Source organism: Balaenoptera physalus (genome assembly GCF_965194825.1).
Source record: "Balaenoptera physalus genome assembly, chromosome: 7".
NCBI lineage: Eukaryota > Metazoa > Chordata > Mammalia > Artiodactyla > Balaenopteridae > Balaenoptera > Balaenoptera physalus.
In genome coordinates, this window is record NC_138886.1 from 23,915,924 (window position 1) to 23,939,726 (window position 23,803).

General features: G+C 45.6%; 1 protein-coding gene across 9 annotated transcripts in view; it reads left to right on the top strand.

Annotated features, from left to right (window-relative positions):
- The window catches only part of PTPN3 (protein tyrosine phosphatase non-receptor type 3), a 144,944-nt gene that overhangs the window by 51,332 nt on the left and 69,809 nt on the right, over nucleotides 1-23,803 (top strand). For all 9 annotated transcript variants that reach the window (XM_082469130.1, XM_082469135.1, XM_082469128.1 and 6 more), the window contains one exon: nucleotides 19,106-19,260. In XM_082469130.1, the coding sequence (XP_082325256.1) occupies nucleotides 19,106-19,260 (155 nt within the window). The remainder of the gene's footprint in view (nucleotides 1-19,105; nucleotides 19,261-23,803) is intronic.

A 23,803-nucleotide genomic window follows, 5' to 3' on the forward strand; every position in this document is an offset into this window, starting at 1 on the left:
TTTTGCTGAGAAGGAAATGGAGTGTCAGAGAGGTTCAGCAACTTGCCCACAGTCACACAGCTGGGAGGCAGAGGAGTCAGGCTACAACGTGGGTCTGTGGGCCAGGGGAGTGTCAGGTGGGGCAGCCCAGCCTGGGAGCAGGGTTTCTGGGGAAGGAGTGACAGGTATGGCAGCAGGGCCAGGGCTGTGGCAGGGTGGGGAGGGCTGCCGGTACCAGGCGCTGGGGGCAAGCAGGAGGAAGAGGAAGAAGCAGGGTCAGGTGAAGGCAGAAAGGGGCGAGGAGGTGACCAGGTGTCATGGAGGGCGGAGGTTTAAGCAGTTACACACCCTCGGCTTGAATGAGGTATCAGGTGACAACATTTTAAGTTCTATCAGTTTGATTTTTGAGCTCATTCTTGCTCATAGAAAACTTAGGCACTACAGAAAATTTGAAAGAATAGACAAACTAACAATTTTCACGGTCTTGTGAGTTCCTTCATACTTTATACAATGACTTATAGTTGTGGTCACACTGTAGGTACAATTTTATAACCAGCCTTTTTCCCTTAATATTCTAATGTTTTCCATGTCATTATGAAGTCTTCATGGACATCCGTGGCTATTTTATGATTTACTTAACTGGCCCTCTAAGCTTGGAAATTGGCTTTTTGGTGTAATTTTCAATGTTATGTCTCTGGGAGGAAGATCTTTGCAAATAAAACTTTCGTGTATGGATGTATCCTGACAGTAGGTTCCTAGAAATGGAATTACTGGTCAAACCACCTCCCAGCATTGTTGGAATGATACGCTGTTAGGAGTGCTGACACGAGCTTTCTAGGAGTGCAGGTGTCAGCCTTGTGCACACTAGCTGTTCACTCAGTGCGTGTGTGTGTGTATTTCACAAGCATTTATTAAGTGCCTGTGGGGAGAGACTCCATTTTCTGTGGCCAGGTCAGCACAGTAGCGGCTGCCGGCATCTTGGGCTTGGCTGGGACGTGTGGGAAGTTTGATGGCACATGATGTCCCAGCTCTGCCTGCCCAGGAGCCCGGGACAGGCAGCACTGTGTGGCCGCGGGGTTCAGGCGGTGCTCACGTGCGAGTCTGGAGCTGCCTGCCTTCCCCACTGTAACGCTTAGGGACATGGAAGGACTGAGTGTGATATTCCTCATTTTGTCCCTTTATCCATGTCATTCGCAGATACTCAGGCTTGCTAGGCACTGCTCCAGGCGCTAGGGGCACAGCAGTTCACAACAAAGTCCCTGCCCTTAAGGAACTTCCATTCTAGCGGGAGGTAGGGACATGGGAGTTGGGAGGAAACAGTCAGTGAACATATTTGATATGTCTAGCAGTGATGAACGCTAAGGAGAAGGGTGCAGTGAGAGGAGAGATCTGGACGGCCTCACTGATAAGACACCTGGCTCGCTCTAAGGTGGAGGATGTCTGAGAGAAGGGAGTTCCAAGCAGAGGGAACAGCAACTGCGAACACCTGAGGTGGGAACGAGCTTGTAACAACTGGGTACAGGGCAGGGGCAGTGTGGCTGGAGCAGAGTGAGCAGGTGAGGTGCTGCGGGAGGTGGACAGGGAGGGGGCCCTCGTGTAGCAGAATGAGATCCAGGACCCGGAGTTCATTTTTCCATGGGCAGGTTTTGGAGCCAGAGGACCATCTGGAGCAGTTGAGGCTAACCTGGTGCCTTTCTTGGATTTCCGGTGGGTGATCACTCAGGCCTGTGTTTGGTGGGAAAGCTCTGGGAGTGGAAGCCCAGGTTTTGGGAAGTCACTGGCTCCGTCAGCCCTTTGGTTTCCTCCTCTGTGCGATGAAGGACTTGAACTAGGAAACTGGTAAGGGCGTATTGAGCTTTCCAGGGCTGAGACCCTCTGCCCTGTCGTCAGCTAAGTGCGCTGGTTAGATCTTGGATTGTTTTAGTTGAACTAATAAGAGTATGTAAGTGCAATCGTTGATACATATTTAGTTCTTAGTATGGTTGGCCGATCAGGTTTACTTTGTTACAGACGAGTCTTTCAGCCAGCTGTGGGTGGTCTTATAGTAGTGATGAGAAGGAGGTGGGAGATGGAGGATACTCCCCCCCACCAAGTGGTTTATCCACTCAACTGTCCATTTATCCCACAGTTAATTATTGAGCACCTGCTTGGTACCAGGCACTGGGTCGTGGTCTTTAAAAGACCCAGACCCTGCCTTCATGAAGTTCACAGTCTAGTGCAGCAATGCTAGCTCTGCCAGAGGATCATGATGGGAAGGGACCCTGGTCAGAAAGACCAGGGTGCCTCCTACCTCTTGCCATAAACAAAAGTTAAGTCAAAATGGATCAGTGCCCTAAATATAAGAGCTAAAGCCATGGAACTCTTAAGAAAAAACAGGGATAAATCTTAATGACCTTGGAGTTAGCAGTGGGTTCTTGGATATGACACCAAAGCACAAGCAACAAAAGAAAAATAGATAAATTGGACTTCATCAAAATTTAAAACTTTTGTATCTCTAAAGACATCAAAAAAGTGAAAAGACAGCCTACAGAATGGGAGAAAATATTTGCAAATCCTATCTGATAAAGGTTTAACATTAAGAATATATAACGAACTCCTATAACTAATCCAAATTAAGATAAACAACCCAATTTCAAAATGGGCAGAGGACTTGAATAGACATTTCTCTGAAGAGCTACAAATGGCCAATAAGTACATGAAAAGTTGCTTAACATCCGTAGTCATTAGGAAAATGCAAATTAAAACCCCAGTGAGATATCACTTGACATCTATTAGGATGGCTATTATCAAAAGTATAGGTAAGGATGTGGAGAAACTGGAACCCTCTTATATTGCTAGTAGGAATGTAAAATGGTGCAGCCTCTGTAGAAAGCAGTTTAGTGGCCCTTCAAAAGGCCAAACATAGAATTCCTGTATGACCCAGCAATTCCACTCCTAGGTATATACCCAAAAGCAGATGTTTGTACAGAAATGTCATTGCAGCACTATTTACAACAGCCAAATGGTGGAACCAGCTCAAGTGTCAACAAAGGAATAGATAAACAAAATGTGGTCTCTCCATACAATGGAATATTATTCAGCCTTGAACAGGAATGCAGTTCTTATACGTGCTACAGCATGGATGAACCTTAAACGTTATGCTAAGTGAAGTAAGCCAGTCACAAAAGGACAGATATTGTATAATTCCACTTATATGAAATATCTAGAATAGGCAAATTCATAGAAAGTAGATTAGAGGTTGCCAGAGGTTGGGGGAGGGAGTAGGGAATTATTGCTTCATGGGTGCAGAGTTTCTGTTTGGAGTAATGGAAGAGTTCGGGGAATAGATCGTGGTGTTGGTTGCACAACATCGTGAATGTAATTAATGCCACTGAATTGTACACTTAAAAATGGTTGAAGTGGCAACTTTTGTGTTCTGTTTAACCACAGTTTAAGAAAAGAGCAGAGCAGGTAGTGCTGTGCCTGGGAGGAGTACGACTTTGTCAGGAGCCACTGGGCCTGGGTTCCGCTCTGTGCCGGGTCACCTCGGGCATGGTCCTTGCTGTCTTTAGCCTGAATCCCTCTTCTGATGTGGGAGCCGGATGAGATGACACGTGTAGTCTCTGGTGGGTCATGGGTGGTCAGGAGATGCCTTCCCATCCCCTTTAATTCCATCCTTCCCAGTGTAAAAGGATTGTTCTACCTGGTAGAAAAGACAACAGTACATCTGATGGTTTTGCCCAAACTATCATTAATTATCTGCTCATCTGTTCTGCCTTTTTTTGTCAGGTGGTGGTCTAGCCCCTTCCTGTCACCGTGTGGCCATGCATCTTTGGTGGTTGGGTTTTTTTTTTCCTCCCTAAAGCAGGGCTCATCCCGGCCCAACTTCCTGACATTTATGCCTACTCTTGATCACTTGCTCCTTCTTCCCTCCTCTCGTTCACCGTGGGTCCTTTTGGAAGTCTGAGCCCTCCTAATTAGAAGTCATCTGAGCACCTAGCCACGGTTATGGTTCCGCTTGGTGGAATACTATAAAACTGTAACAAAAAATGCCAGTGAAGTGTTTGAAATACCTGGACAAATGTTTCATTGCGCAATGATGGGAAAGAGTAGGCTGTATGATTATATAGACATGACGAGTACAGCGTAAAAAACAAACAAACAAAAACCCTCCCAAAACAAGACAGCGCTGTTGGTGTTACGTGACACGAGCATGTCGTAGCAGCTGGTCTGCTGAGCTGCCCGCTCCTCCTTCCCTCCAGGGTTAGCTGCCTTCTGGTGATCAGAGCCAACTTGTTTTTTTCACAGCCGTGGAGGTAGGTAGGTTCTGCGCTGCCCAAGCACCTCCCTTAGCCGTGTGAAAGAACTTCAAGGTTTGGATGTTGTGAGGTTGTCCTGGATCCCCCTGGAGACCCAGTCTCCTGCCACACTCAGGATCTAGCTGCACCACCACCCCGCCCCTGTTTATCACTTCCCCCCACCTCGTGGCTGTCCTCATGAGATCTGTTGCTTGGAGCCAGCATGTGTGCCCCAAAAGTGAGCGGGCAAGGATCTGGTTGGGCTCAAGTTCACCGAGAAACCCAGTCTCCTGGGGGCTGCAGTGCACCTGGGCCTCCATCAGGAGTCCTCCAAGTTCTGAGATCCTTGGAGGCAGGTGCCTGGAAGGGGGCTGGCCGGCCACTCTCGGGATCTCCCTGGAAGGAGAGCTGTTAGTCACGGGGTAGGAGAGGCCCAGGCCAAACCCAGGGCCTGGCCTCAGGAAATGAGGTGGCCCACCCTGCTCTCCCGCGGTTAATAATTAACTCAGGGTGGCTGCCTGTCGAGCTGGAAGGGCCTTTAGACATTCCGTGCACTCACTCCAGCCTACGCCTTTTGTAAAAGTGAGAGGAAGTCACTTACTGTGTTTCCACAGTTCTGAAAGATTCGTGTTCCATGTTTTAACTTCTCTGAAATCACCATCTTCACAATCAAAGGGTACTTTGGATGTACTGTTCCTTTAAAAATAACTCTTCTGAAACACCTGTTGCCATTTTAGAACAGACGGAAGATGGTAATAAATACCGGGTCATTACTCAGGTTTCTGATGTTGCAGAGTTAGAGGGAAAAAGGGTTTTTCTGGACCATTTCCTCCCTAAGAGGAAATTTACCAAAATGCGAGCTGTGGGGAGTGTCGATGAAGATTATCTCAAAGGGTAAGAACATACCTGTAGTCAGTAAATTGCAGAAACAATAGTGATTAAGTGGAGCCCTTTCCCTCCAGTGAATCACCTGTAATTCGCCTTCCTCCGGTCATGCAGGACAGGGAACTCAGTGGGGAGGTGTGTGATGCCCTGAACTGAGCTTGGGACCCTCACCCCGTTTGGCGGCTGTCTGTGTGACTTGGGCAGGGTTCTCTGAGTCTAACCTACCAATCTGTGAAATGCGGACAGCTGTAGGAACCTTGGTTGCTCCTCAGGATAGGAAGCCTGGGAATGGGAACGGCCCAGGGACTAAGACGGAGGGGGGTGGAAGGGGCCGTCATACAGGGGCGGTCCTCAGAGTCGCTGGTATTAAGTGTCTGCCGTGGGCCAGGGCCTCCACGGGGTTAGATACGAGATTGCTGCTCCTCAGAATTACTTACAGATGATGAAACTGACTTTGAAAGTTAATTTGTCCAAGGTCCTATCAGCTTGGGAGTGGCAGAGCAGAGACTGGAACCCAAGTCTGGTTTATTCCTTCAGACCTCCAGTCGGCCCTGGCCTGCTGAGACCCCTGGCCACCCAGGTCCCCCCGGCAGTGGTGTCCCTGGTCAAGTGGCTTGAGGACTCCTTGAGATCAAAGAATGGATTGCATGTCTGTATTCCCAGCTCCCAGCATGTTGAAGGTCTCAGTACAAATAAATAAAGGCAGCAATAAGATATATTATTTTCATTTCATTATTCCTAAATACTATTCTGATAAGCATTTTGGCACGCCTTTGTAAGTCTATTTTTTTTTTTTTTAGAGTTAATGTGGTTTCTTTTAATTAATTTTCGGACCCCATTCCCACCCCCACCCATCTCCAAGTCAAAGCCCTGGAAATCAGACTAGGCTACGCAAAAATACGTTTTTATCTCGGTCTCTAGACCTGCCAGCAACCAGTAGGGTCGCTGTACCTAATATAACCTGAGATGGCGCCTCGGATTAAAACTTTACAGGCAGAGGATTTTAAAGCTGGAAGGGGATTTAGAGGGCTCTAAGCTGGGAAACCGAGCTTAGAAATGGAGAAAAGCTTAGAAATTTTCTTAGAAAAGAAATGGAGTAGTAACTTCCTAGGTCACTTCGCTGATTACAGACAAATAGGGCGGTGCTGGCGTGGGGGGAGTATTTTTCTGTGCTTCCTTGAAATAAAATTATGGTGAGGGCTGCTGTTGGTGAGGATTGGGTTTCTCTGGCCAGGCTGCTGCTGGCTTCAGACTCCTTGGCAAGAGCAGAGCTGGCGGGAAGGTCCAGTTGTGAGATTCCAGCTTCTTGGCTGGGATGTGCTGCGATTAGCACATCTCAAACCTTTCAAAGTGACTTCGGCTGTTTTCTTTTCTGAAGGCTTCTGCTGCTTTTGGCTGTAAAGGGGTGGGGGCTGGAGCCTAAGATAGAAATATTATGGACTGACACCCAAATGGGTGTGTCTGTGCCCCAAGGGCAAATATTAGCACAGTATTTTTGTAAAGTTGATGCAACTTGATTCATGTCCCTGTAGAGTAAATTTATTCTATCCTGTTTTCCAGTCTGTTTGTGGCCCAGTGGAACTATTCAAAGGGAGAATGAGAAGAGACGGGTTGCTTAATTTTAGGTAGAAACTGCTCAATATAAGACAGATTCCATTGTCTATATTTTTAGCTTTACATACTGCTTTTTGTCTTCATATTGTTTTACCCTCTATTTCATAGTTTGAGGGGCCATTTTAGTTTTTTTCCCCAAGATGGAGGTATCCATTTAGAATTATTTCCCATGAGAAATCCATTTAAGAAATCCAGTTTTGGACAGTGCCACTTTGAGTGGGTTTTGGCACTGTCGAAACAGAAGTCATAATAGAATCTTGGTCCTGGAAGCTGGAAGTTCATCTCTCCTACCCCTTCCAGTGGCAGCCTGCCCTCTGCAACTTACTCACCAAGGGCCATATCCACCTTCTCTGCTTGATCACCTCTAGTGACGGGGAGCTCCCTCTCTCCCAAGGCAGTCCCTTCAGTATTTGTGCAGCCCTGAGTGTTCAAAAGCTCTTCCTTCTGGTTTTTTTGTTTTGTTTTGTTTTTTCCTGCCATCTTCCACCTGTTGAACCCTTGGGGTCTGAAACAGTCAGTCTAATCATGGTAGTAGTAATAAGTACCACTGATCGGGCCCTGCTAGTGCCGGTTAGTATGCATACATGTTACCTTCAGTGCTTAAAACAACCTTGGAAAACAGAATTTCCACCTTTCTAGAGATAAGGAAACTGAGTCTCGGGGAGGGTGAGTGATCTCTGTTAAATTCACACAGCTGGTAAGTGTAAGCTGGGGTTCCAATCCACATCTCTGCTTGATTCCACCGAGGCTGACCTTCCCACAGCCTCACACCATATCCTAATTCCCCTTCTGTGTGACATCCTGGATTTTTGAAGAACCTAGTCTCCTCCCTCAGATTTCTCTAGGATTTCAGTTATTCCTCAGACACTCCAACTAATAAATCTGTTTCTGTGGGGTTCCTAAAACGTGCATGTATTTCCCCTCCTGGCCTTTGCACACGTAGTGTGCAGTTTCTGGACTGCCACTGCTTCTCCCCGGCTAGTTTCCCTTTATCGTGCAAGCTTCCCCATGGAGCCTTTGTGTGCTGGTCCCTCCACCCACCCCAGCCTACCTGGCTCGGGTTGGGAGCCTTCCTGCTGTTCCCCTGGTACCCTGGCTATCATCCCCCTTAGAACTCGAAACTCCAGGCATCTGTGCCTTCCCCCACCCTACTCCCTCGGCCTGTCACAGAGCAGGTGCTCAGTAAGTAAATACTGAGTGAGTAAAAGGTACGGAACTCCTGCCAAAGTAATAACAAAAGCTGGAAGTAATCATAAACAAGATGGATGGGTCTGTGAAACTGTGGTCCTAGTCCCATGCAGGGATTTGGCTTGGAGGCTGTTGACAGCTTGTCTGGTGGTAGGTCCCACAAGTCATCTCCCCCAGCGTGGTTTGGTTCAGTCCCTCCGCAGCTGGCAGATGTCCCCTTTCCTCTTCCAGCAAGAGGCGGGCTTGCTGGCCTCTGAAGTTTCTGGGTTCACTGATGTGGCACGTAATGGGGGAGTTGACCAGTCACTGTTCAGACATGCTCGGGGTGGGGAGACTGGGACACAGCCCTTCTCATTTCTCCCCAGTGAAGCATCCACGTGCGTGGAGAAGTGGCTCCAGAAGGCTTGGGTCCTGTGAAATACGTGGTTTAACACTACACCATGATAACCTTTCCCTAAACATTTTTTTTAAACTTCTAAAAATCTCATTTAAAAAAATCTCATGAAAATGGTGTTAAAATTTGGGAGACTGGTCCCCGGGAGGAGGCATCATGTTTGGAAGGGGTGTGAGGCGGCTCCTCCAGCCTTCTTGAGAGCAGCACTCTTACACTTGGGGTTTGTGCTTTCTTCCTCGGTGGTACTTCAAGAAGGAGGAAAAAAAGGAAGGTGATGACGTCATTCAGCGTCCTCACAGGTCGAACGTGTTTTCTGGTCACCTAGGAGCAAGCTCTGTGTCTCAGGTGCTAGGCGGCTTCTCATCACAGCCCTGGACACTCAGCTCCGGGGACGTCAGAGGTTGGTTTCTCTTTATAGCAACATCACCTCTGTCCCGAAATGCCTGCAGCTCCCACAGCATTCTTGGTCTTGCCCTTCAGGGAGCTTAAAACTACTTCTTGTTATCCTCTCGGTATCAAGTATAACTTTTCTTTGGTTAGTTTTGCAAGTGTCATGGTGTCGAGCCTATAAATAAACCCAACTCCATAATAAGAAAACTATTTGACATTTTGAAGTTGTACGAAGAACAAGGGCACTAATTACAGGTCTCGGTTGGAACACAACTGATTCTACAGATTACCCCACCCTGCTTCTCAGGGGCTACCGGTTGGAGGTCCACTCCCTGGGCAAGTTACCGGTTCTATGGAGTAAAGGATTTGATCCCAAGATGGTACTTCTGGAGTATTAGGATTAATAATTGCAGGGGTGGGGGAGGGATAAATTAGGTGGTTGGGATTAACATATATACACTGCTATATATAAAATAGACAACAAGGACCTACTGTATATATAGCACAGGGAACTCTACTCAATTTTTGTCATAACCTATATGAGAGAAGAACCTGAAAAAGAATATGTGTGTGTGTGTGTGTGTGTGTGTGTGTGTGTATATATATATATATATATATATATATATATATATTACTGAATCACTGTGCTGTACACCTGAAACTAGCACAACATTGTAAATCAACTATACTTCAATTAAAAAATAAAACTAAACTAGAAAAAGAAGGATTAATAATTGCAGGATAATTTGGGTATTAAGCTGTGGTGTTAAGGAGACTTGTGTGAGCATTTTCTCCCATGCGGTGAATAATGTGAAGTCAGAGTTAAGAACTCATAAATGCATTCACAGAAGCATTTTTTCTAAATAAAAGGCATTAAATACTTTTATATATGCATACCCAAATTAAAAATAAGTCTTGTGCACCAATACTTCCATTGTCAGCTGTGATTATTGTATTAATTAGCAGGCTTAAAGCTTTAAAGATGTTATTTAAAATTTTTTCGGTGTATAGGCCCAGGACAAATTAGTTTATTGGCTTTACCATTGAATTAGCAACATGAAAATGCCTCCCTTAATGAATAGATTTTTCCAATTTAGTAAGTATTCAGTAGTGATTATGTTTACATTCTAAACTAGTTTTTAAAATAAGTTAGTATATTTATCTTTGTATTATTATGCAGTGTTGTACTTTGGAAATTAAAGCCAAGTAAGCGGGAAAAAAAATGGCAGAAGGTAGTGTTGATAAATTTACAAAAATTATAGTCATGATGAATATTAAATTCCATGTACCAGTTGTATGGTAATATGGTTATCAGCTGCACATAATGTAAAATTAATAAAGTGAAATAGTTTTTTTAAGATATGGGCATGTCACAGATGAACTGAAATCACCGGTTTTTAATTAGTTGGAGTGAGTTTTATTAACATTTGCAAAGCTAATAAATCATACAAAATGCATGTATATCTTTTTCTCTTCTTCCTTAAGACAGTGGTAGTTGACTGCCACCCACTTATGAGAGTGTGCATAACAGAAGGCACTATGGTCTTTTTTTATAACTTGGATATTATGAATTGTTAAGAATTGCTGTCTGTGAAAGACGTGAACTAATTTGAACAAATGGAGACGTCTGGTTACAAAATATCACGTGATAGAATCCTTTCTGAACCGAATTTATTTTCATGTTGCTTTCTTCCGCTGTTATGACCACAGCGCTAATTCCAGCACCAGCATATAGACTGGAGTCTGTTATTTCAACATTGCCTTAAGGAAGTGCTTCCCCAGACTGAGTGATGGGGCAGCTAAGCTGTAGACAACCCTCTTTGGCTCTGGGAAGCGACTTGTAATAGAGACGGGAAAACTGACGTGGGGTGCTGACCTAACCAAGCCCCTGACTGTAGGCACAGACGGTCAAAACTGAAAGGAAGTACCTGATTAAGAGTTTTCCACTGCCTTGGTGCTCAGACACCCTGCATCAGTGTCCCCTGGGATGCTTATTACAGATGCAGTTTCTACCTGACAACTAAAGCAAGGCAAGGTCCTGGTTGGGATCCTGGATCAGGAGGAAAGAAATAAAGGGACACCATCAGAACAATTTTCAGAATGTTAGCATGGACTATAAGTGCTTTATTGATGTTAAATTTCCTCAATTTGATAATTGTACTGTGGTTACGAAATGTCTTTGTTCCTGGGAGATACCTGCTAAAATATTTAGAGGTAAAGGGGCATGATATCTACAACTTTCAAGTGTTCATTAGAAAGCTTTGGGGGTGTGGTATGTGTATGTGCAGGGGAGAGAGAGAAAGCATATGTGACAAAATGTTAAGTTGAATCCAGGCCAATGGGGATGTACAGGAGTTTCATTTTTTCTTGCAGCTTTTCTCTAAGCTCAAAAAAATTTGCAAGTTTTTATTTTATTTTTTTATTTTTTTTTTGGCTGTGTTGGGTCTTCGTTTCTGTGTGAGGGCTTTCTCCAGTTGTGGCAAGCAGGGGCCACTCCTCATCGCGGTGTGCGGGCCTCTCACTATCGCAGCCTCTCTTGTTGCAGAGCACAGGCTCCAGACGCGCAGGCTCAGTAGTTGTGGCTTACGGGCCTAGTTGCTCCGCAGCATGTGGGATCGTCCCAGATCTGGGCTCGAACCCGTGTCCCCTGCATTGGCAGGCAGATTCTCAACCACTGTGCCACCAGGGAAGCCAAAAAAATTGCAAGTTTTAAAATGCAGTCTCCTGGGTTCTTACTAAATCAGAATCTCTGTGGGTGGTACCCAAGAATCTGTATTTTAACAAGCTCCCCAGACTCTTAAGTACACTAAAGTTTTATTTAAGTCTCTGGTTAAAAAGAGTCTCCTTTTAATCACTGTTTCTTTTTTAGCAACTTAAATATTAAGTATACATTCTTGCAGTTTGATCTAATCTTGATCTAGTGCTTGATAAATGATAAATCCCCATCCAGATGTTTGTAAGTGTTATCGTTAGGAGGGAATACCCCCTAATTACTTACTTCAGCAGGGTGTAAGGAACGCTTAGGCCCAGGCTAAGAACAGATTGGAACTAGAAGCTGGCCTTGTGGGAGGTGCAGCCAAGAACCGGAAAGTGGTGGTTTTCCTGTCGGTATGCGGCAGTGATACGAGTGGTTATTAAGGCCCCTGCTGGCCCCACCCCAGCCCAGACTAAGCCCATGATGCAGCCCAGCTGCTGTGTTTACAGCGAAAAGGAGGAGGAAGCAATATTGGTATTAGCAGCTAAACAAATAAAACATTTATCTTAAATACATTACATACTGGTATTTGAGAAGCTCATAATCTGAGTCAGCCGCCTAGCATGGCTAATTGTATATGAATGTTTATTACTTTTCCATCTAGAGATCGTCTTCTGCTGATCAGACATCTGTTGGGGCTCATAAATAGCCAAAAAAAGAAAGAAAAAAAAAGGAAGAACGCTCTCCTGAGTTCACGAGGGAAAGGGGGGGAATTGGGTGACAGAGAAGGGCTTATATATTCTGGGAGACTTTTAAAATGAGCTGAAACGTGGATGATAAACGAGAAAGCATAACTATCCATGTTTCTCTTGAGGAAGAGGGAGGAAAGCAGAAAGTCATGCTAGGAGGTGAAGTGTGTTCCTCTGGTGGCCACTAGGTGGTGGCATTGGCCTAGGTCAGCTTGAGGATGATTCAGGTTGATTCCTGTAGGGAGCCAGCTGTGGTTCATTTGTGTGGTCTACTCACAAATTAGGTGTTTTAAAATCAGGACTGCTTTGTTCTTTTTTTTTTTTTTCCTAACTGGAACTTTTGCACTCTTGAGTTAGAGATCTAGCTCTTATTCTTAAAAACAAGGGTATGAAATAACTTTAACACTTCTTTTTGAAATGATCAAATTGGAGTTGGGTTGCTTTCTGACTTTCTCTAGTGGAGAAGACTACTCCTCTCCCTTCTTCCTGCCTGTGGTTCATTGGCTTGTGAAAAAACAAAGGTCCCCAGGTCAGCGTGTAGACCCTCAGGAAACAAAGCATCACTTCTTCCCTGTCTCGGGCTCCAGGGCAAGTGACAGAAGCCTTGTGAGCCAACCCTGACCACGAGGGCACCCATGCCCCGGGCAATGGGCTCCTGCTTCAGGGTCCATTGAGTTGGTAAAGTAGCTGACAGGTATATCACATCTACAACAACTGCGGGAAACACTAGTACAGTATATCTCTAAGTATTTGAAATCAGGATTGCGCTACAAAATCCAGAATCTACAGTCAGCACCTGACGGCACTGGAAGCTTAGCATTGTTTTTGTTTGTTTGTTAGTTTGGGCAAATTATGCTCAGAGACTGAGGCTGTCTTTACGGATAATTTATTTATCATGTGTTCACTGTGGGAATTATAATTTTTAATATGTCACAAGCCAGTAGCACACAGGATGTTGACTGAAAAAAAATGCACAACCTAAAAGTTGAGCATTATGTTTTATTTGGCAGGCTATCTGAGGACTTCGAGCCCAGCAGGCAGCCTCTCAGATAGCCCTGAGGGACTGTTTTGAAGAGGTAAGGGAGGAGCAGGATATATAGGGAGTTTTTTCAGCAGTGACCAAGTATTCGGAACTTCAAACTGTTCATTAAAGAAAACCAGATATCTCAAATTAAGGAATTTAGCGCTTTTCTATGTAGGGGAAGATGCAAGAGTCTGGGCTCATTGAAATCATTCCTTTGATATGCACCTTAGCTCTTTAGGGCCAGTATCCAGTTCTTTCCCATCCAGAGTTCCCTAACCGTTGGGTGCACCGTTGAGGGTGGCTGCAGAGGCTGAGGGCCTGGCAGTGGGCAGCCCAGTTTGTCTCCATCCTGAGTTCCCTCAGGGCTCACCTTCAGGGGCAGCTGTAGTGGCTTGATGGCTGCAACATCCTTTGTTCACTGATAGGGCAAGCAACGTTTTTCATTCATACGGATAATGTCTCTTAATAAGTCAAGAAAGAGAGAACATACTGCAAACCAACAACACAGTGATTACCCTGTTGTTCCAGGCAATGGGGAGATGAAAGAAAAATTCCAAGTTTAGTTGAGATGTACCTTTCTAGGAGGTGGTTCTCTTAGACTTCATCCTTCCAACCAAAAGCTGTTGGTTTAGGTCCCTCACTTCTGGGGCATGTAGCTTATGGGCGATTGCACCAGTGTTGCCAGGCAGGGTGGACTGCTCTGAAGGTTATTATTCCAGGAACCGTTACCTGGCTGGCACCACTGCCTATGAGGAGTAGCCTCGCCAAGGCAGGAACAGATGTCCCTTTTCTTCCTGAGACTGCTACACGGTTTAACATCGCTGTTGATCAAAAGTAGCCTGGGCCTGGCAGGAGCAGGTGTCTCAAGACCTTTGGAGAGCTATTTAGATCAGCGAAGAGTAGCTTTGCCCAGGCCGAACGCTCTCGAGTTGCTGGTCAACCTCTTCATGTTTAGTCCATCATGTGATGGCCACCAAGCTGTTACTATAGTGTCAGTGACATGATGGTCCTCTCCACTACAGGTCTGAGAGTTGGATAAGAAAGTCCTAATAGCCAACTTCAAAGCCATTTCATCAAAACAGGCTATTCAAAACAAGTTCAAACCACACTTTGTCTGAAACAAGCTTTCACAGCATGGATTTGAAATCATACGTCAGTACACAGCAGATTGTTTAAAAATGCCTTCTATTGAGTGGTATGTGTCACATCGTGTAGGCATTTACACATGGTGATCCTATGGCTCATGGCATGTAGTGGGCTCCCACCATCTCATTGCACTGAGATGTTGCCTAGGTCTATAATGTTTTGCAAGTATTATCTTTGTTAAAAACTGCAGTCACAGTAGAACTTCTATTGTTATTGTGCAAAACAGATTCTAAAGCTGTAGCTGTTGTGTTTGTTTGTTTCTTAACGCAAAGAACCAGCTGGGCTTCCATGTTGTAAAGTGCATCAGCTGCAGATGAAATCATCTGTGGTTGGAGAGGCCAGTGTGTTCCTGGTTGGGTTGTAGCTTTGTTTAGAATTAAGAGGCTTATAAAGGAAGCCATAGAAACCTCAAGTTCCCTTATTGCCGCGGTACAGGAAACAGGGCTTGTTAGTCATCATCCATTGTCCTGACCGGATTGTTTAAGATAAAATTTCAAGACAGTCGGAAAACACCACATGACTCAATTATGTGGTTATTCAGCATCAGGCTTGCTCTTATTAAGGTCTGCTTTGGGAATAATTGTGGGGAGAACGTTTCTGCAAGTTTCATGAAATACCAGATTATGATGTTGTTGGGTCCCAAGCCCTTTATTTAACAATCAGAGATCATGTGAGGAGGAAAAAGTAGGTCTCTTCTGGGTTGGTGGTCTACTTGAGTTTGTCAGCAGATGGCTACAGGATCACGCTGGGAACACCATTAACCCTGGTTAAGTTAGTAAGTTCCCATGGGTACACATGCTGGCACTGGACACGGAGCTGCTCAGGTGAGAGCGGTGTGAAAATCAGCCCTACCTTTGCCGTGTCAGCCCATGTGACTTTCATTTGGGGGCTCCTGTTTGAAATCACCCTTGGTTTTTTTCTGTCCAGGGTTGTGATGTGATTTGCTCTCGGTTTTAGCTGCTCTGAGCAACTGCCCAAGTCTTGCATGTATACCCTCTGAATGGCTCAGATTTTGCTGAACCTATACAGTTGTCCCTCAGTTATCTGAAGGGGATTGGTTCCAGGACCCGCCCCACCCCCGCCCCCCGCTAACCTTGGACACCAAAATCTAAGGATGCTTAAGCCCCTTATATATAGTGGCATAGTATTTGCATATAACCTATGCACATACTTTAATATACTTTAAATCATCTCTAGATTAATTATAATGCCTAATGCAGTGTAAATGCTAAGTAAATAGTTGTAAGTATGACATAAATGCTATGTAACTAGTTGTAGGCTCATGGCGAATTCAAGTTTTGCTTTTTCCAACTTTCTGGAATTTTTTTTTTTTCCTGAATATTTTTGATCCATGGTTGGTTGAATCCAAGGACATGGAACCCTTGGATACGGAGGGTTGACTGTGTTCTAAGTCCGACCATCTGAAACACACCCTGAGGTTCCCTGAAAACCCGCTCCGCTCCTCTAGCCGATGCAGGCCTGGCTCTTCCTTTGAGGACTTCCCAAAAAGAATGTCATTCTACACCACACCCCAGAATGCTGAATCACCATCTGTGGGTGGGGCAGGGACAGGCATATTTTCTGAAAGCTCTCCAGGTAATTCTGATGTGTACCTCCCACTAAGAGCCACACTTGAAATTGTTCTATTATATCTTTTAAAAAATTTTTATAACCCACCCGAAATTCTTTAGACAAGGACTAAACAATAAATTTGACATTTCAAATTCAGTGTAGTTAAAGCATTATGGAACACATTTGTTGTCTTTTGGTAACTTTTGGTCTTACTCAGAAAACGCATCCCCGCTTCTGATGACATTTTCCTTGGAAAGGGCAAGGTGGAGGTGGCGGCGTGGGTGGAATTTTGTAAGTGACAACAAGTTCCCTTCCACTGCCATTCCCAGGAATCTTTTTTATTAATATTTGAGGTTTCCTATCCGCATCTGCAGAAGCAGGGAGGTTTTCTTGGAGCTTCTGAAATAGGATTAGGGGCCAAGGGCGCCCTTCTGTCCTGGGTGTATCTTCTACATAGCTTTCATCCCCTCTGTGTTTTCACTGCCTGCAGCTAAGCTGTGCTTCTGTGGTTCCCGGAGGCTTGACTCTCCTCAGGCCTCTAGTCAGCTTTGTCCTCACACCTTCCTTGCTGCTGATTTCCGAATCTTGGTCTTTGGCCCTGCCCGGACATATTGGTGCTGCTTTTCTGGCTGTGTGTGACTGCCCTTCACAGTGTGGACCCTGGACCAGCAACTTCGGCATCACCCGGGGGTCCGAGAAATGCAGGTTCTCAGACCCCACCCAGACCTGCTCGCGTTCAAGTTTGCATCTTAACAAGAACCCCGAGTGATCTGTGTGCACGTTACAGTGTGAGGGGCATTGGTCTATGGGACACCACCACTCTCTCTGTGTTCTAATTGAAGCCTCCACTCTCATCCCATCCTTTTGTCCTGCCTGTTCCCACCAACCCAAGTTTGTCTATCAGGTTGTACTATTTTTTTCCAGACTATCAGTCTTGGCTTCATATTTCATTTTATTCATTGATTCATTCAGATATTTATTGACTGCCTACCAGAGCTAGGTATTGGAGATGCAGTGAGCAAAACCAGACCCAGTTCCTGCCCTCGTGAAGCTCAGCTTCTAGCGGCAGAAGCAGATATTAAATACATCATCAGTCATAAATGTGAAATTATGATGAGCACTGTAGAGAGCCTATAACAAATATATGAGTCATTAGGGACGCCAAGGAAGGCTTCCCTGAGGAGGTGATCCTTGTGCCAGGCACTGAGGCCTGAGTAGGAGTTCCTCAGGTGAAGAAAAGCAGAAAGAGCTTCCCAGGCAGAAGGAACAGCATGTGCAAAGGCCCGGCTCATCATAGAAAGTTTACAGAGAATTAATTTTTAAAAGAACATTAAATTGCATCTAAGTCCTTCATCTTTATCTGGTCTTCCACCCAATCTTGTCAGATTTACACCTCCGTTCCTAAGCTGAGGAGCTGGCCTGGACCCTTGTCCCTCCCACCGGCACAAAGTGACCACGTGCTCGGTTGCATACCGCTTTAGTCTGTTAGTGTAACACTTCACAATTGCATTCACTGATAAAACCGCTTTCATTACTGTTCCCTAATATACCATGCTCAGATTTTTAAACTGCTCTCTAATTCCCTCTTCGTTCATGTATTTTTTTTTTTTAAATTACACTATACTAGGTGTGCTTTATTTATTTATTTACGGCTGTGTTGGATCTTCGTTTCTGTGCGAGGGCTTTCTCTAGTTGTGGCAAGCGGGGGCCACTCTTCATCGCAGTGCGCGGGCCTCTCACTATCGCGGCCTCTCCTGTTGCGGAGCACAGGCTCCAGACGCACAGGCTCAGCAACTGTGACCCACGGGCCCAGCCGCTCCGCGGCACGCAGGATCCTCCCAGACCAGGGCTCGAACCCGTGTCTCCTGCATTGGCAGGCAGACTCTCAACCACTGCGCCACCAGGGAAGCCCCCGTTCATGTATTTTTAAAGTAAACTTTGTTGAAATATACATACAAAAAAAAGAGCACAAATCATAAGGGTAGAGCTTGGTGGATTTTCACAAAGTGAGTACACCAGTGTTATCAGCACCCCAATTAAGAGATGGAACATGAGCATCCCAGAAGACCCCTGGACACCCCCCAGTCACTACATGCAGAGGTAACTGCTATCCTGTCTTCTGTTGACTAGTTTTGCCTATTCTGAACTTTATGTAAATGGAATCACGCTCTACAGGTCATCTGTTGCGTCTGGATGCTTTTGCTCAACACAAGACTAGAGGAATTCGTGTCGTGTGTCGCAGTAGTTCATTTATTTCCTTTGCTGTGTAGTCATGCGTGGTGGGACTCCACCACAGTTTATCCGTTCTGTTGGGTCTTTTACAATTTGGAGCTATTATGAAAATTCTTATGCATGTCTTTTAATGGATAAATGCATACTTTTCTGTTGGGAATATGCCTAAGAGTGGAATTATTTCACAGAATGTGCGTATGTTCAGCTCTCGTAGATACTGCCAAACGGTTTTCCAAAGTAGCTGCACTAATTTACATCCTCACTAGCAGTGCCTGAGAGTTCCAGCTACTCCACACCATGGCCAACCCTTGGTTTTGTTGGATTTCATCATAGCCGTTCTGGTGGGGGTGTGGTTCTGTTGCTTTGAGGTTTTAGTTTGCATTTCTTTGACCACTAATGTTCCCATTTTCTACCTAGTTGTTTGTTTTTTCTCTTTTTGATTTGTGGGAGCTCTTTATATATTCTTTGTAGTTATATATTGCAAATATCTCTGTGGGTCTTTTTTTTTTTTTAAATAGTCTTTTAATGAATAGATGTTCTTAATGTAGTCTAATTGATCAATAAATATCTTCGTATTTTAAATCATTTTTGCATCACATTTAGTTCTGTAAAAACTTAGAGGTGTAATACACAAATATATAAAGTTGTAAAACATTAACAAATTTAAAACCTGGGAAATATAAATTAGAAGATTTAGACCAGGGAGATAATAAGATACAAATAAGCCATATAATTCTCTGAATGTGTTATAATTGAGCAATAAATATTGTTTAAAGCTGCTTAGAAGTCGGAACTCAGATGGAAACATGGTCTGTTATCTGGCTGTCATTTATCTGAGCTCTTCAGACAGTTTTGTGAGGGTCAAGGCAGACAGGTGAGGGATGGATGGAATGGGAGGTATGTTCACATGGAACTGGTAATTTGCACCTCAGAGCTAACCAGGTGTGTCTTCTGTTACAGGTTATTCAACGATAGTTATGACCTCCCGGTTACGTGCGTTCGGTGGAAGAATTAATAACATACGCACCTCAGAATTACCCAAAGAGAAAACTCGATCCGAAGTCATCTGCAGCGTCTGCTTTCTAGATGGCTTGGTACAGACCTTTAAAGTTAATGTGAGTTCTCCAAATTTAATTTTTTCTGAATTAATGCCCCTAAGAAATACTTTTCATCTCTTGGTTTATAAAATGAAGAGAAATTATTTTAAATTAAAAGCTTGAGGTCTCAGATCTTGTATGTTGAGATTGAACTAGAAATAACCTTAAAAACTTTGCCCATATTCTTGCCTCTACCTGGCGTGTCTTTCCCCCTCTTCTTTGTGAACTGTGTGAGTCTTAGATGTTACTGCTTCTGTGACGTCTTTGACTTCCTGAGCTGATTCTCCAATAATGGTGCCCTGTGTATGCTTTACTAGGGCCCCTGTCACATTGCATGAATAGTAGTTGTCATTATCAGGTAATATGTCACTCTTTAAACTGTGAGCTCCTGGAGAAGGGCGATAGTGTCATTTCCCCTGTGCCTGCCTCACAGCAGGTACTCATTAAATGTGCAAATGGTAAATGGCGGGTCCTTTCTGGAGGGTAGTGAGACGGTTAGCCTCCCAGATGGCAGGGCTCAGGGAGGGCCTGGCTTGTCCCACCTCAAGCAGAGGCAGGGCTAGAAACGGGGTCTCCAGTCCTACGTCAGCAGTAAGATACCTGACCAGTAGCCGTCCCTGCTGCCTCTCCCCTCCCCAATCACCACTGGGTGTTCGTGACCTTTGCCTGTCTCTCCCATCCTCTGACCAGTTCTAAGGGGGTCGCCTCCAACCCCAGATTGGCTGCCAGCATCTGCCCCAGCCTGGGAAATTCAGTGTGCAATGGAAGGCATCGGAAAGAGAAGAGAGGGTACCGGAGAACAACTGGGGGATGTTAGAAGGCCACAAGAATTTGAAGGGTGACAAAAAGTGGTCCCTGCTGGGGTCTTCCCCCACCCATGAGTTTGCCTCCCGCTGACCCCAGGTCACAGTGGACGTTGGTGGCTGAGCAGGCAAGAGAAGAGGGCAGTGTGCATGAAGTCGCTGCACAGTGGCTGCTCTGTAGAGGCCCCGAAGGTCTCTTCCAGTTGCTGTAAACTGACAGCTTAGTTCAGACATGGCTCCTTTGTTAAAATTTATATTGTCTGTCTTGGAGCTATTCCTCAGCCATGTATCTTCTTCTCAACAAGAACATGAATGTTTATTCAACACATGTTTACTGAGCACCTACTACATGCCAGGCTTTGTTCTGGGTACAAAGAATACAGCAGTGAACAAAACAGAGCAAAATCCCTGCCCTTTTAAAGCTTACATCCTAGAGGGAGGAAACAGACCATAAACAAATGTGTACTATGTCAGGCGGTATCATGTACTTAGAAGAAAAATCGGGATAAGGAAGGTGGCGAGTTAAGGACAGGGCAAGGGGTGGGGTTGTCAGTTGTCATTTTATAGAAGTGATTCGGGAAGACCTCACTCATACGATGACATTTCAGAGGTGACCTAAAGGAAGTAAGGGGAGGAACTGTGTGGTTCTCAGGAGGAAGCGCATTCCAGGTAGAAGAAACAGCAGAGCAAAGGCCCTGGGGCGGGGTCCCCTTCCCTTAGTGTGGTTGCAGAACAGGCTAGAAGCCAGTGCGTCTGGAGTGTAATGAGGAAGGAGGAGGGGAGGAGGCGAAGAGGTCAGAGAGATAACAGGTGATGGGTTGTTTTGTTTTGTTTTGTTTTTCCTAACAGCCGTTTCAAAAGATTTTCTTTAATATCGTAAAATATTGTCAAGGACAAGTGAGCTAGCAGACACACATGCACCAATGTGCCTTTCGACAAGATTATCCCCTACTCCCACATCAAGGTGGACGTGAGTTTGGAGAAATGAACACAGCAGATGGTACAGACAGAAAAAACACCGATAAAAAGGATGGAATATAATGCTGTACTTGGTTATTTTCCTATGTCACAACAGAACATTTTGGTGCAAATAGTTAATTTTTTCCTCTTTTCCACTTAAGTCTGGAGAAAAAACCCAACTTTTTCTGTAATAAAATAGATGGGGTTTTTTTTGTTTTGTTACTTTTTTAACGTAACTTTTTTCCTCTTGAGGGGATAGGGAGATTGTGTAGAGCCTCGTAGGTCATTCTGAGCACTGGCTCTGTTCTGCATTGGTGAGTTTGGGCAGAGACCTGACATGATCTGACTCGAGTATCACTCTGGATGCTCGGTCGACATTAAACTGGGGGAGGGGGTGGGGCAAGGGCTGAGACTTTTAGTCTGTGGGAGAGACCATGATGATTGGACAGGGCGGTAATGGGGCTAAGAGTAAACCAAGTCTGGAAATACTTTAAAGGTGGAACCAGTGGGATTTGGGATGTGAAAGAGGCCTCAAGGTGACTCCCAAGGTTTTTGGCCTGAGCAGTGGGCAAGATGGAGCTGCAATTTATAGAAATGGGAAAGCCTGCAAGAGGAGCAGGTTTGGGGGCAGAAATAACTGGTTCTGTTTCGGACATGGTGAGTGTGAGATGCCTGTTTATTCGTCTGTGTAGAAATGGCATTAGGTATACAAAAGAGGAGTTTAAGGGAAGGGTTTAGGCTGGGGTACATATGTGGGTGTTACCAGGGTAGATGTGGTACTTCAGGATCACCTGAGAAGTGAATAGACAGGAGATACGAATGAGGTTCGGTGTTCAACGGTTGGGGGGATAAGGAACAAGCAGGACTGTCCAGGGAGATAAGGGGAGGCCAAGAGGGAATGAGAATCCCAGGTAAGGATGTATTTTAAGGAGGAGGAGTGATGAGCCCTGTAGAGGAGAATGCGGACGGCATCCACCCAGGGTGATAATCACGTGCCTGGCGTTCAGTGGGCACCCAGTCATCTTCGGTTACGAATGCCGTTGTTATCGTCACTGCTGCCTGTGCTGCCCCCCGAGCCTCCAGCAGCCTGGTCAAGGCTGACTCCCACTGAACTTTAATTTGAGGGCCTGGTTGCAACTTCGAATCTCCGTCACTTTATATGTTTCTGCTCCTGGGGGTCATTTGCGCTGTCACATTCAGATTCTTCAGCCCAGGTCGTCTTATGACCCGGAGCGGCCATCCTCGGGGAAGCTGACCTGGACGTCGGCTGTTCTTAGCTCCTCCCAGAGAGCGAGCCTGTCACGGACAGTGACCTGATGTAGCCGAGATGACCTCTTGTGGGGCAGGCGCCGGGCCGGGAGGGCTGTTCTTACCAAAAATGTATCCTGTTTCAATTCCTTTTGAGAACTCGGTGAGTTGTGCAGATACTGGAATGGATGAATTATGCGCTCCAGAGGGGAGAGTGGCAGTGTGGTGGTAACGTGCAGACTCTGGCATCAGACGCTCGCTTGTCAGGCCGTCAGACCATCCGTCGGCTGACAGCACAGGGCACGGAGCCTCTGAGGCCTCTGTGTGCTCGTCAGCACAGGGGATGGTGCTGACAGCTGTGTGACATTGCTGCGAAGATTGGATATCATATATAAAAAGTGCAGAATACCGTGGCAGGCTCCTTGTAGATGCCCAATAGATTAAAGTCATTAATAATATATATTAAACATAAAATCATACAAATAATGATTTCAACAAGGGGAGCAGATAGCTCTTTGCATCAAGAGTAGCTCATCATTTGGAGGGAGAATATCTCATGCTTTAGAGTATGTGGACCAGGTCATCTTTTCCACACTGTCCTGATTCCCCTGGGATGGGAGGTGACCTGGGAAGTGGAGGAAGCAGCGGGAACCAGGGCCCTGGGGCAGGAAGGGGGGTGTGTTCAGGACACAGGCGGTGCCTTGTGTTCCCACACTGTGGGCCAGATAAGTGAGACTGTCCCGGTGCCTTGTGTTCCCACACTGTGGACCAGATAAGTGAGACTGTCCTGGAGAAGTGGCTGCAGAAGGGGGTGACAGTTATCTAATTCTCCTCATCCTGGTCATGGTGACCTGTTTTCAGGTACATCATCTGCTATCAGGTGCTCAAAAAAGCTGCCTTTGCTGGTTCTATACTTGGTCTCTTTCTGACTCACATTGCCCTTAAGTCAAATGGTTTGGTTCAAAGGATTCCCAAGAAGTCTGCCTGTTAGAGAATTCGAGATTCCCCACCCCTGTGCCTTTGTGCTGGGCCATCCGCTTGATGCCTTTTCTTAGCTCCTGCGCCTGGAGGGAGGGCGTGGCACTCAGCCCTGTCAGCCTCCCAGAACCAGGTCAGGGACTGCTTTCCCTTGTCCCCAGGTTGAGTCACCCATTTGTGTTGTCTTGTGTGTGTTCACTGTACCCCGAGTTGTTCTTTGGCACTTGACACACCGAGTTATGGTCGCTGCTTGCACGGCTGGCCTTTCCAGGAGGGCAGGAAAGGGACACATGTTATGGCTCTGTCCCCACGCCCAGCACTGTGCCCGGTCTGAAAACACTGAGTGGCGAAGGTGTCTTGAGTCCTGCTCTGGACGTGAAGTGTGGTTGAAAGTCTCCACTGGCTTCTCACTTCAGATGCCAGGGAGTAGGGAAGCAGATAAGCCTCCAGTGTCCCCTGCCAGATCACTTGGAGGGTATTTCCAATGGCATTTGAGTATTCTTAGCTGTCTTCCCCTTCATGCTGTTAGTAGAGTTTTCCTCCCTGTGTATACTTGCATGGCGCCTGAGGAG